We start from the raw sequence: 14,446 nt of genomic DNA, 5'->3' as shown, positions 1-14,446 counted from the left end.
GAATTTATTTTGTATTTGAGTGGAAATCCTGCCGTTCAAGACTGGTGTGGACTACTGTGTCTTTCAAGTTGGCCCCTGTAAAAGCATGAGTTGTTCACTGCACTGCTGAGCTTTGACCTGCAGGACAAAACTGGTTCTGCAACTTGACTGACAAAAAGTAAGAACTTTGCAGAGTTTGGGCACTTATACAACCCTTAGGGTTCATGCTGAGCTTCCTTTCAGTTAGTTTTCTTCTTTCTGCCCATTTTTCTTGACATATTTTTTAAAAAAATAATTGCATGTTTTATACAAAAGTAATTTGTTTATGGTATCTCCACATCTGATAGAAGAGATGCTCCTAACATAAAATATACAAGAGATTGATAAGTATGTAGAAAAATCAGCAGCCACACCTTAAAAGACACATGCCACACCAGTGGGAACTTCCAAGCTTCCTCTTTCTGTTCCATAGCTCCTGTGCAGAAATGAAAATTATAATACAGCTTTTTTCCCTCCTTCAGAGCAGTGTCTGAAGATTAATGCCATCTTAGGACATGCTTGAGTACTAGTCTAACAATGAATGCTCAGAAAAAAGCTGGGAATAAAACTGGTAATTTTCTTTCTAGGGCAGTGTTTAATGAGTGAAGTATAAACAAGCTCCAATATACTCAGTGACTGATGAGATTTTGGCAAAGCATACTGGTGATCATTGGTTATCACTGTCCCTTTTCTGTATAGATGGTGGAAAAATAGTGGCAGGCCACTATCTAATGTCCATGTCACTGTCAAGATTATATGGAAGGTTGATTTCTTTCCTCATGTTTCCATGTCCTTCCTTTTCCCCTGGGGTTGATGTAGAAGTCACATTAACTCACCTTTGTGGTTGTCTCTGAAGATGTATATAAAACAAAATGAAATCTATTGATTAAGATTATCTGAGAAATGAGCATTTGCCATGCATTAATTTTAATGTTGGTTTTTTAAAAAAACCTGCAGACCTTAATAATTTTTGAAGTACATATTAAACCAACATGTACATGATTTGCCAGTGTTTCTTGAAGTATTTGGTTAATTATCTTCACACAGGAGACATCAAAACCCAAGGTATGCTCTCTTTTCTGAATGATTAAGCCAAGCTTCCCATAACATTTCACTAGCAAGTAGGGCTATGACAGACTGCTAACAACAAAGTGAAATCTGCTGTGAAAAAAAAAACCCAGGAAAAAATGAGAAAAGAAGAAAACAATGATCCCAGAGATGTGCAAAGAAAAGGAAAAGCCAAGATGCAACTCAAAAGAAATATAGGTTATTTTGATGGGGTAAGTTTTATTATAGGATCAATTGTTGGAGCAGGGATCTTCGTGTCTCCCACAGGGGTGTTAAAACATTCCTTGCTCAATGTTGGCGTTGCACTAACGATCTGGACTGCATCTGGGCTGGTGTCTCTGATGGGTGCCCTCTGCTATGCGGAGCTGGGAACCGCTCTGCCCTTCTCTGGAGGAGAATACAGCCATATTAAAAGAGGCCTTGGATCCCTACCCGCCTTCGTGTTTATCTGGACATCAATGTTCACCAAGCCAGCATCAAATGCTGCTCGAGCCTTGCTGTTTGCTGAATATGCCACGCAGCCTTTCTATGGCATTTGTCCCGCACCAGATGTGCTGAAGAAGTGCTTGGCCTTGGCCGTTCTCTGGTCCCTGGGGATTTTGAATGGCCTCAGTGTCAAAATGTCTGCATGGGTGCAGACAGTTTTCACTCTGCTGAAGATGATGGCCTTGTCTGTGATTGCTGTCGGTGGCATAGTTCTCCTCATTACAAGGCAAAAGGAGAGTCTGGCCAGGTTTGAGGACATGTTCAGCTCAGAGATTCCCAACGCCTCGCAGGTTGCTGAAGCCTTCTTCCAGGGGCTGTACGCGTACGGGGGCTGGTGGTCACTCAACTACATGGCAGGTATTCCACTCCTCTTCTTTAGATTTAGTTCTGCAGTTCTCATTCTTGTGTTCCTCAGCTTGTTTTGGAAGAACTTGTCTCTGCTTCGAGACCACAGGGCCCTTCTCATTTTACATGAGTGTTTGTTGGGGCTGGTAGAAGAGGCGTTGTTCCTCTCTGGGGAAAATTCCTGCTTTTTGTGCAGAATCAAGCTGATATTTTCAGGGAAGTAGAAGAGAAATCATAATAGTTAATTTTAAATCTCATGCATAAACAGAATTTTTCATACATTAAACATTTGCATTTTGTCTTTCTCAGTGTCCATGTCAGTGTATTTTTAGGAAAGTATCAATTATTCATGCCAAACTATGCGTGCATAGGTAATTTCTATTTAAATATCTGTGCCTTATCTGAGCTTATGCAGCTGGTTTGAACATGGTCAAATTAATTTTGACTTTTGTTAGAATGTAGTAATTTTATGGGATATATTTTCCTGGGAAAATAGACTTTTGAAGTCCAATAGAAGGTAAAGAGAGGTCTGTGGAAAGTGGCATCGATTTTTTTTCATAGAATTTGTACTCAATTTTAGCATTCAAAAGGTTTTTTGAATATCCCTATTCTGTATCTGCTGACATGTGGCAGTAATAACTGAGCATGAAAGCTACAGAGATGATGTTCATAATGTTAGGTATTCACATCACAAGTTAAATCAATAGAGTTTTATAGTATCATCAGATTAATGGAATTTTATTGTAAGCAAGTGGATATTGCTGTTTTATCTTTAACCATTTGTATCCATTGACCTCTGTCATGTAAAATATTAAATAACAGAATGTGTCAAATGCATACCACAAAGTTCAGTGGTGAGGATAGTGTGAAAATTTGGTTAATGTTTAAAAACCTGACTCTTGTCTTTATAATCCAGGTACTCCAGCTTTAAAAATAGGCTGCAATTAAAAAAAAAATAAATTAAAAAAATATACAAATGAGGAAAGTATGGAAACCTTAGGTATTCCTTAAAGACAAGTACATGGCTTTGTAAGCCTGAGAAAATAGAAGACTTATGGTAAAATACTGATTTATTCTGATTAGTTAGCAGTACTAATAAATGCCATACACTGGGCAGCACAGCTGTTTAGACAGATGTAACTTATGCAATAGTTCTGAACTGAACTGAGTTTCCTATGCTTCAACAATAACTTCATTTCTGTGGGCTTCAGCTGATGGGTCAGGTGCCAGCTGGCTGGCAAGACTGCAATAAGCAACAAAACAAATGGAAAGATAAATTTAAATTGGCAAATTTGGTGATTATCCTCTTCCAAGCTGAAAATTACTAAGTGTATTTGTTATATCTGAAATCCCAAATTCTCTGATGGTATCCAAATTCCACTATTGTGGTCCTTCAGTCTTGTCTCTGTGCACTACAGTCAGCATAGGGATCATGGCTCAAGGCTGATGTCCTGAGCAGAAGATAGAAATCAAATGTGAAGGAGTAAACAGATTTATGTCTCCTAAAAGGAGTTTAGATAAGCTGCACATTCGACTATTCATTTCTTCCCTCTTATCAGTTATTTGCTGGTAATACTCAGGAAATTGTCTGTAAATGCTGAGGGAAGTGGGAAGTGGTGAGGGAACAAGAGCAAGGAGTGAAAGAAATGAAAAAGAATCTTTTTGATTGAGATGATCGTGATTGAGATTAAACTTCTGGAAACCAGCTTCATCTTTTGCTGGGACTATGACATGTCCAGGAATGTGTGCCAGTGCCTGAGTTATACACCTGCAAAATTTGGTTTTTTCTTGCTTGGTAAGAGTAGTTCTAAGCTATCAGGCTTAGCACTAAACAGTTTTCCTACACCATCTTTGCCCTGGGAAAGATAATAATCAACAGAATCCATCTGGGAATGGCTCCCTTTTAAAGCCACTGCATTATTGCTCTTACGTCTATACCTTCAGTCTTTTCTGTTACTTCTGATGTAAGACCAAAGAGAAGGGTTCTGAGTAGGAATAGGCAGATATGCTCAATAAGTTTCAAATCAGGATTCATGAAGTGACTGACATAAGAATAAATAATAGGACTTAAGAAGCTAATGATTTTCAAATAGGCTACTTGAAAATTTTCTACCAAATCATTTTTCTAATGTAAGTCAAATATGGGATTAATCAAATCAAAGGGAAATTATCACTCTTTTTGTCATTTTGTGAATCAATCAGCTCTTCATCCAGCTCTCCTTCCAAAATAGTTAAAAAAGCTAAGTAAAAAAATTGTTTAAGAATCTTTGATATTAACCTATTTGAGAATCACTGTAGGACTTCACAAGCAGAGAATTTAGCAGCCATGATTAGGGATTGGGGCAGGACTTTGGCATCTTGTCAAACTCTGCACAGCTTCACCACTGAAAAACACTTGCAGAAGCTACACTGCTTGCTTCATTTATTGTTTTAAATTATATTTTTCAGAAGAGATGAAATGCCCCAGCAGAAATATCCCCTTAACTGTGATGACTGCTGTTCCTGCAGTAATTGTTTTTTATTTACTAGTGAACATCTCATATCTGACTGTCCTCACACCTAAGGAAATTGTCTCCTCAGGTATGTATTTAATTTTTTTAATTAAAAAGGACTGGTCCATTGACATATCCATCTGATGTCAATGCCCTGGGTTACTTCTGCTCATCTAACTTCACAGTCCAGAAATTTGGGTTCATTTTCTTTTAACCGAGAATTCTTTTTTAATTTTACTGTATGACACAAATTGGATGAATGCAGGAAGATTGCTGAAATTGTTGGCTTTTCCCTACGCTGTCTAAAAAGAAATCATAAGTGTATTAAAACCTGGAAAATAAGGTGAAAGTCAGGTCCCAAGCACAGAGATGATCTTTGTTTTCCTGTAGTTTTAATTCTATCTCTTCCTTCTTTCCCTATCTCATTGAGTCTCAGGCTAAAGCCATTACTGTTTAGGAGGTGGGCAGGTCTAACATGTTCAGTAGTATAGAAAAGACTATGGACACAAAAATGTAGCCATTTAGGGTATGTATTATTCATGACAAATACTGTGACTTCTCAGAAGAGCCTATACAAAATTCCAGTGTTTGTAAACCCTGTCTCAGATCCTGTATCAATAAGCTGGCCATGTAAAACTCCAAAGGGAACTATATTTCTCCTTGATTGTCCAAGCAGCACATTTTAAATCTCATTGTCATGAGACAATGAAAGCTGTCACACCTTGCCTACAGGCCTGACAAAAAACCATACCTCATTTGGATGGATCAATCATTTTTTTTCCCATGAAAAAAAGCTCACTGATATAAATGAGAACAGTGTACCTGTCACTCAGTAACCTCATATTATCACTCAGCCATTGTCAGGGTGTCTGCTGGGAGAGATGGATCATTTGTATGCTACAATGAAGGAGGCAGCAAATACCAGACTATCCATGAATAGCAGCTGCCAGCTGGCATGACCAGCTCCATGCCTACCAGGGGAACTGTGTTTATCTGTGCCAGCTGAGAAGATAACCTTAAAATTATAGCACTTTTTCAAACATTTCTTGTTCCTTCATTGCTACTTTTTTTCTTTTTTTTTGTAGGTGGGGGAGGGTCTCTATTTTCTCCATCTCTAATTACTTCCTATGCTGCACAGGACACTGCAAGACCTATGTTCCTCATGGCATTTGGTTATAGACCCACTCAATATTGTCCTCACTACAATATTAGACATAGCTTATCTCCAACAATATTGAATATCTCTTGTTTGGAAACAATCTTTCACATTTCCCAGTTCCACCCACAGCAAAATCTCATTAATAGCACATTTGTTGACTCATCTCTGAACATAGATGTCCTCCTGTTGGCAGTTTGCTGTAACAGCAGATTGTGTCACCACCGTGGCCACACCAGGGACCAAGAAGTTAATTTTCTTTCCTTGCCCAGGTGTGTGTGTTTGTGATGCAGGATGTGAGAAGATGTGGCTCTTTCCTGCTGGGCAGTCCATGACTGTGGTATTGATCCCAGCAGGTTTCCCTGGCTTGCTCTGGCAGGCAGCACTCCTTCTTGCTGTCATCCTCCTAGGAAATGTTTAGCTCCTGAATGAAATACCTTTAGGATTGGATTAGTGTTTGACTACTGCAACAAAAAAGCAGGAATTGCTGGTAAATAATAGGTGTTTCTTGTATTTTAAGTTTTGTTCCTGTTGAGTCTGTCAGTTATTCAGAACATGGCACTTGCACTACACTAATTCTTTGCTTTCTTGCAGTTGCTGTGGCAGTCACTTGGGCTGATCGAGTGATCCCCTCTGTTGCCTGGATCATTCCTCTCTCTGTTGCTGTCTCAATATTTGGTGCCCTCAACTGCAGCATGTTCACACTTGGTCGATTAAGCTATGCTGGAAGTCAGTCAGGACATTTACCTCTTTTAATATCCATGCTTAATGTCCACTCCTATACGCCAGCACCAGCCATGATTTTTTCAACCACCATTGCATCCATTTTTATCATCCCCTCTGACCTTATTATGTTAACAAATTACTTTGGATTTTCTGCCTGGCTTATGACTGGATTGACTTGTGCAAGCCTGATTGTACTTCGATACCGGGAACCTCATCTACACCGACCATACAAAGTAAATGGATCTAAGTTAAAATATTTTTATAATTTTTTTTGACTCCTGGGTAGCATGCAAAAGTTAAAGAAGAAGTCCAAATCCAAAGTGGATAGTCATAAAAATACAAATAATAATCTCCATGCTTAGAGCCTTACTTGAAAATTTTGCTTCACTATAAAAAGAAGAGAAACAAACAGATGGTCTCTGCCCAGAGAACTTGAAAACATGAGGTGGTTCTTTGCAGAATGGGGGAGATGTGCAAACAATGTGGGACCATACCACTGTGGAGTAGTAACAAGAACAGTACAGGACCCATTGCCCTTCAGTTCATTAAACTTTGATCTGCTCTCATCTTCCCTTATACAATCACAGGCATTAAAGACAGGTTGAATTTCCTCTTACTCCAGCAGTCAGAAAGCTGGGTTTGAAGTGTATGTTCATTGTGAAGGCTTCCAGGCACCCTGCCCTGAGTCATATAGGAACCCACAATATCATATGTGAACAAATGGATTTCCTGCCTGTTTCTCCCCCTTGACAAAAGAAGGAGCCTAAAGAAATATTTTTAGAAAGATTCCTCTCTTATAGGCAATTTGAGTCAGATGACTCTTGTCCTGGGTGAATTTATAGCAGCATGAGAACTGGTACTCTACTGTGGCAAAGAACACGTTGTTACTGTAATGAATGATGCAAAAAAAAAAAAAAAGCACAGTTGGTTTGTTTATTTTCTAACTTACTTTTTTTCTTTCTCTTACAGGTGTTTTTACCAGTTCCATTTATGATGGTGGCGATGTCTTTCTTCCTAGTTCTAGCTCCCATAGTCTGGTCTCCAAACATGCAATATGTTTACGCTTTCCTGTTTATGCTTGGAAGTCTTATTTTTTATCTGCCTTTTGTACACTTTAAATTGCATTTTGCATTTCTTGATAAAATTACTTGCCACTTACAGCTCCTGTTAGAAGTCTGTCCTGCTGATGGACCTGCTGAGGGCAAATGTGAATAATGGCAGATAATTAATCTCAGTACAACTAAGAGCCAACAGAGGATTTTGTTTAACCAAGACTGTAAACAGTACAACTTAGATGTTGGTGTGATACACAGGTATGCATGCATGCATATACATATACAGATGTATACACATATATTGCAAACATGCAGATATATGTACGTATAGGCACAGAATCACAGAATGAACTAGGTTGGAAAAGACCTTTGACACCATCAAGTCAAACCTATGAGCAAATACCTCCTCATCAATTAAACCATGGCATTAGCATAATAAGTTAACATGTATATGTTTCTTTTTGTTTGTATAAGTACATAAATATATATGCATAATATTATAATAGGTGCAAAAGATCTCTCTTAAACTTGCAAAATATGTAAAATGCTCTCTTCTGCTCCTGAAAACACAGTTAAAAGTTGCATAGAGTCTTGCAATAATAGAAATAAGACTCAATCAGACAAGCACAAATAATTAGCAGTATTATCATACAATAAGTGAATAAATACAGAATAGCATAATAATAAAAATACACTCACACTTTGAACTAAATTGTCTCAATTATTCTTAGTTTGCAGTAGCTCATTGATTAGAACTTCTGGTTTTTACGACTTTATATTTTTTTCATCTGCTACTTTTTGGCATTAATTTATTTTTAATAAAAACTTTTGAAGACTGTCATAAAGTTGACTCATCTTTTTAAATAGCAAGAAAATTGGACATGGTGCATCTCAGCTATTTTAGAACAACACATACAAATTCAAGGAAAAACCTTCAATGGATCAAGTAAGACAATAAAAATTATTTATAATTTTCATCACAGAAATAAAAACTAAAGATATGTAGATTCCTTTACTAAATCATTTACACCTTAGCATTAATATTACTTTACTCCTTGCTTTCTTTTTGGTGTTATTGAGAAGTAAGAGCTTTTTTAAGCCTCCTCCTCTCCATTTTTATTTTGTTTATGAAAGCAAGATAAATTAATTCTTTTTTCTTCTGATAATTGGGCCATATAAAGCTCACAGATTATTTAATCTTAAAAATACATAAAAAGTACATAAAACCCATCATGTATGTAGGTGATTATTAATATATGCTGCTTTTTAAATAATTACAATAGAATTACAAATGTAAAGTGATTTTCCAAATCTGGCAATGAAAGATCAGCTGCTCAACCAGCAGATGGCCCCAGCCGAACATCACTCTACACCCTGATCTCTGGTTTGAAGGATGTTGTACTGGTGAAACTGTCTTTCAGGGCACTGTATTATAACACAGTAGAATGACAAAAATCTTGCTACAATACTGGATTCACTGATGTATAACAATTTTAGAGATTGGAATGACAGATAAAGAATTCTTCATAGCTACCCAAAATCTAGGATGGCCATCAATAAAACCAGAGATCAACTGAAGGTTTAAGAGGATTTGACTTTGCGCTGGAATGAACCCCCAAATTAAAAAAAAAAAAACGTGTAGAAAGTGTTTTTTATCAAGGTGATAATGCACACAGAATGAAAATTTGAAGAAAAAATTATGCCTTTTAACAAGCTGTGTGAAGAGAAGTTCATACAAGTGAGGACTGCAGTGTATACAGCTGAGCTGGAGACTGGATCCTGCTGAATGCAACAAAGGAATCAATGTTTAATTTCACTTAATAGTGCTATTGGAGAAACATTTCTCTATTTAAATTCAAAACATCATGAGACTCATCAACATTGTAGAGGAGTTATATTTTAAAAGCGGAATTGTAAATGGAAGAAATAATTTTACTGTGATGAATCATCCATCAGTGATTTGTAAATACAGGTGTGGCAGTGTCACAGATTTTCAACTGAACTTATGAGTAATTTATTTAAATCTATATTTTAATATGTAAAAGAAAAGTGGAAGCTGTAAGGAAAAAAAGTTTATGTAACAATAATACTGTGTTGTACACCAGATGATTAGGAAAAGCAAGCATCAGGGGGAAATTGCTCATTTGAGTGTGTTGTTTCCATGTAATTTCTAGTCAGTTTGTCAACTATCTATTTAATTCCCTAATGAGTTGGGTACCCACTGATAACATATGTCAGGGTATGTTTGGGAAATTGGAGCATGTATTTGTTAATGATACAAACTTCAAATATAGAGGTTTAGCAGTTCCAACCCGTCAGGGAACTCTAAAGTCCCAATGAAATGTAATATGAAATAAATTGCATTTATGTATCTTTCTAGAATATGAAGTAGATAGTTTTTGTTTTAACAAAAATCTAGAAAATGGCACATAAACGTACAAGACGAGAAGATTTAGAATTGGTCAGAATTAAAAATGTCCATGCAGGCTTAAGCCCCTCTGCAAAGGCATCTTTCAATGGCCTTGCATAATCAGATCATAAACTATTCTTTCTAAATACACTTACCTCATTTATTTGAATGAATGGATGGTGCCAAATAATTCACTATCATTTTCTCCCCATTTCAGCGTGTGAGCTTGCATTTTGTTTACCACTATATGCTCAAATGCTGCTCTTGATAGACATTGTTGATATCTGACAGACTTTTCTATGGTGTTCCTCATGACAGCACCTAGGCACTTCACAACCAACCACTAATTTCTCTTGACTGTCATGAGCTGTGTCAGTGTTATCATCTTTGCTTGCTGAAAGTAAGTTAAGCTGATGTGTCGGTTGCACAAGAAATCAGTTTTGTGATGTTCCCTGAGATCCTTCAAATACCTGGATGGAAAAGCATATATGGAGATTAAGTCCAAGTATGGATGTTTATCTTAGGAACAGGGCAAAGAACCAGGGAATTGGTGAACATACACTATACAGACACTATATACAGATTTCCATTTTCTTTCATTCCAGCTTTTAGATGGAAACAAAGGAAGTATGACCAAAATTGCTCACTAACTTTGGATTCTTAAGATGGGGTACCTTGGAGCTGATTTTTGGTAGTAATTAGTAAGTTCAGACTGCCTTTAGTCCCCTGGAACTAAGTTCCAAGAATACTATAAAAACGAAAAGAGGACAAATTATCACAGCCACTTTGGTTTAGATGAATAGCTGGTATCCTTTTCCTCAACTTCTGACTAACTGTGGGTAGCTGCAATTCCTTTAAGACTTGCAGTCTACTAAATGTTAAATTACAGCTATGAGATTCTAAAATTCCATGAATCAAGCATGAGGATTTAAAGTTTGGTATAGATAATGGGGAAAACAGAATTAATTGCAATTTTCAAAAATTGTGATTTAAACTATTCCAGTATGGCCATGGAATTTTATAAAAAAAGAGCAATGTGTATTCTTCTGGGCAATACTCAAATTCCTAGATCCAGCAACTGTTCTGCAAGTGCTACATCATTCATGACATGAAATTCCTCTTCTTCTACAGCAAATGAGGGATTGGCTGCCTCACATTTAGCATATTCTCCAACACAAATGTTGACTTATTCCAAGATCTGAGAGAGACAGGATTTTCTGAAAAAGAATGCTCTCATTAAATGACCCCTGTTGGAAAGGGATTCACACAGCTGAGCTGAATTAGCATTATAAAAGCAATCCCAGATATGGTATTGCCCATCCCCTGAATATGAGTCACTGATGTTCTCTTAATGCAGATTTTCTTTTGCCTGAGTGTTTCAGAATGCTAAATCACAAAGAAGCAAATACACTATTAAATGTATAAAGATTTCTTATTGTTGCTGGCTCATTCCACATCTCCAAGCAGTAAGCATAAAGGAATAGAATTCAAATTTATAACTCATGTTAGCTATTCTGACCAAGAGCAATTCAATATTTTAACATTATAGCTTGTTTCAGTTGGTCTCAGCTGCTTTCCTACTTGAATATATCCCAGAAAATGCTATATGGAAAATGCTATATGCGACTTTTATTGCTAGACTGTATCAGACATTTATTTCTTTTTAATTTTTTTTGTCTTTGACTTCTGAATTCTTTTATGCTTATGCACACTTGCATGTTTCAGAACTTCAGCCTTACAACAAGTAAAGATAGAATGTGGATAATATTTTATCAATACTGTACTGACTGGTCCATTTTGACATGTAATCTCCCTATCTGTTTTTCTAGGTTTCTAACACAATATTTTTATGTATGCCTGCAATGCCTTTTTTTTTTTTTTTTGGTCCTTTATCTCCTTAAAAAGACAATGTAAAATACAAAATTATTATCAGTATTATTAAAAAAATTACTTGCAATTATGCATCATGCTAATTCCATGTGTGCTGACTGCTTTACAAAAAAATAAATCGCCCTGAGGCAAACCCCAGAAATTGTACAAAGAAAGAAAAAACCCAGCAATTATTTGTTTTACTTTCCTTTTCATAGTTAGTGTTAACTGTGATTCCAATAAAATGATGATCAGCTAATGCTGAACAGCTGTACATGTTTTTTTGTGATTTGATGTGGGATATTTGGTTGGAACCTCTGGGTTAATAGGGGAGGATGTGTGTGTAGCTGTTAGGCCATGAGCTGTTCAGACCTCCCAACTTCTGCTCTTATGTTTGCTACATGTACTGTGGATATTGCTAAGATTGCCTACATCTCAGTTTCCACATATGCCAAACCAGAAACAACAGTGTTTTAACAACTAATGGGTGAAAGAGCATTCACTTGTGGTGTTGTCCTCTGTATCACAGAAGTTATTCCTGTCATTCTCTTCTATGGCTTATTTCAAGTGATGGAGGATCCTGGGCATTCCCATTCTTACTAGCTTGATTTGAGGGACAAGAGCTGTATCTGCTTCAGGAACTATTTTTGCTTTGAACAGGAAATGAAACATTTTAAAATTAGCAGGTTTGGATAAGCTGTATCCTACAAATTTGGAGGCACTGTTGAAGAGCTGCACTGTAATGTTGATTTTCAGCAACTCTTGCTACACAGGGGAAATTTCAGGAGGGCAAAGGAAAGGTAACATGCCAATATTTAAACACAAGAAAAGAAATTACTCAGGAAATTATAGACCTGTCAGCGTCATGTAATTCCTTGGAAAAAGTAATGCAACAGATAACACAAAACTGAATTAATAATTAATTAAAAGCAAGTAGCAGAATTATTGTCAGTTCATTTGCATTTATGGAAAATAATCCTATTAAACCACTTTCACATTATATTTTCTGTAGTACAGGTTGGGATAAAAGCTGAAGAAAAGGTGATTTTGAGGTCCACCAAAGCTGCGCACTTGACAAAGTAGTTACATCACTACAAATCAATGTTTTGTTTGGCAAATTTAAAAGCGACTAGGGTTTTTAATCATCTTGCCAAGCTATTTAAATGACCCCTATTAGCAAGTCTTTGTGCATAATATTGGCTAGGGATTTTCTCCTTCTTTTGACAACAGAAAAAGGTATTGTTCCTGGCTGTGGGAGGTGGCCAGGGGGAGGCAGGCATGGGAATGCCATGGGAAAGTACCAGTGTCTGAGGCAAGCTCCCATCATGCCTCATGTTCCCAGGCAGAGTGAAAATGTCAGTCATCTGTTCCCCACTCCTCTATTCTAGAAAGTTCTGTTTTTCTCGGTTACCCATTGGCTCCCCTTTGAGACCACTCCTACCTTCTTCTCCCATTGGTCCCAATTATGTCACCCCATCCAAACCCCTCCTACCTTCCCCTTGCTTATATACGCTGACCCCTGCCAGCATCAGGGCTTCTTGCCTCTCCTCCTCTTCAGTTGTGGTTGTGTGTCAGCTAGCTGTCAGAGTTTTTCCCCAAATAAATCCTTCTGGTTTCAGCAAGCAAGAAGTCCTCTCATCTCTCTCTGGTGTAGCGATTTGATTACTCCATCCGGGCTTGGGTGGAAGGTGGGCTGTAGGAGTTACTGAGTGGCTCAGAGGAGGAGACACTCTCAGTGCTGAAGGTACCCTGGTGGTGCCGGCACAAGAAGAGACAGCAACTCGCACCTGGCAGCAAGAAATAAATGTGTTTATGCTGAGACTTTCCTACGTGTCCCCACATATACAGTGAGTCTTTAGTGTGAGGGTGGTGAGGCACTGGAACAGGCTGCCCAGAGAAGTTGTGGGTGCCCCATTGTAGGCCAGCTTGGATGGGCCACTTGGTCTAGTGAAAGGGGTCCCTGCTGACAGCAGAGGGTTTGAAATCAAATGATCTTTAAAGGTTCCCACCAACCCAAGCCGTTCCATGATTCTGTAATTGCGGCGCTCTAGGCTCCAAGTGGGACTTTCTATAGTAGAGCTGCACCAGGACTGGGCGTGGCCAAGGCTGGAACTTTGGAGAGGGGCTGTTGCTCAGCAACCTCACAGACTTTCTGTAAATATTCCACAGCAGTTGGCACATAGGGTCCCTCTCTTTCACTCTGCCTGCATGGGTATGTCCTGTCATTATTGTTAAAGTGCTAGTTTTTATAAAGTGTTGGCCTTTGCACTTTGCAGGCCAGCTCTTGAACCTGAGCTTTTTTTGGCAACAGGCTCTTGAGGTTGTTTAAGACTTCTGAGTACGTTCAGAGGGATGTATTTGGCAGGTGTTTCATGTGTAAAGAATTTGGGTGCAGCTAAGTTTAAATTTGCTACTGGTGTCCTCATTTTGGGATTGCCTGTTGCAAAGAGATCACACCTGAGCCTGTGTTATGTGTGGGCTGGTCCTTGTGCTCCAAAACAGTGACTTTATGTTGTGACCTTGAGTAGATTTAACTTTTTTTCTAAATCAGTTTTCTTGCATGAGAAGCACCTTGATGTTTAATTAATTTTTCTTCCATGCTTAAAACTAATTTTGTAATGCCTAGTCAAGTTAAGACACAGTGGAAAGTTGGATACAAAGTAGATACACAGTACCAGTGTTTCTGTCTGTGTATCTGTATCTTATTTCTCTTTGTGAAGCCCACACTAACATTGTTTTCAGAAAGGTTTGCAAAGTGTAACAGCAATGGGATGTTTTTTTTACCATATACAGTCACAGAAAATCAGTCTAATACCTTAAT

General features: G+C 37.7%; 1 protein-coding gene across 1 annotated transcript; it reads left to right on the top strand.

Moving 5' to 3' along the window:
* The first annotated feature begins 1,090 nt into the window (after positions 1-1,090).
* Positions 1,091-12,089, top strand: SLC7A13 (solute carrier family 7 member 13). The gene is made up of 4 exons (XM_038129755.1): positions 1,091-1,929; positions 4,366-4,497; positions 6,160-6,524; positions 7,261-12,089. The coding sequence occupies exons 1-4, from the start codon at positions 1,206-1,208 to the stop codon at positions 7,504-7,506; spliced, it is 1,467 nt and encodes a 488-aa protein (XP_037985683.1). The 5' UTR covers positions 1,091-1,205; the 3' UTR covers positions 7,507-12,089.
* Positions 12,090-14,446: the final 2,357 nt, after the last annotated feature.

The sequence above is a fragment of the Motacilla alba genome, chromosome 2 (genome assembly GCF_015832195.1).
Source record: "Motacilla alba alba isolate MOTALB_02 chromosome 2, Motacilla_alba_V1.0_pri, whole genome shotgun sequence".
Classification (NCBI taxonomy): domain Eukaryota; kingdom Metazoa; phylum Chordata; class Aves; order Passeriformes; family Motacillidae; genus Motacilla; species Motacilla alba.
The sequence above is the reverse complement of the archived record's forward strand: the minus strand, read 5'-3'. Positions and strand labels throughout refer to the sequence as shown.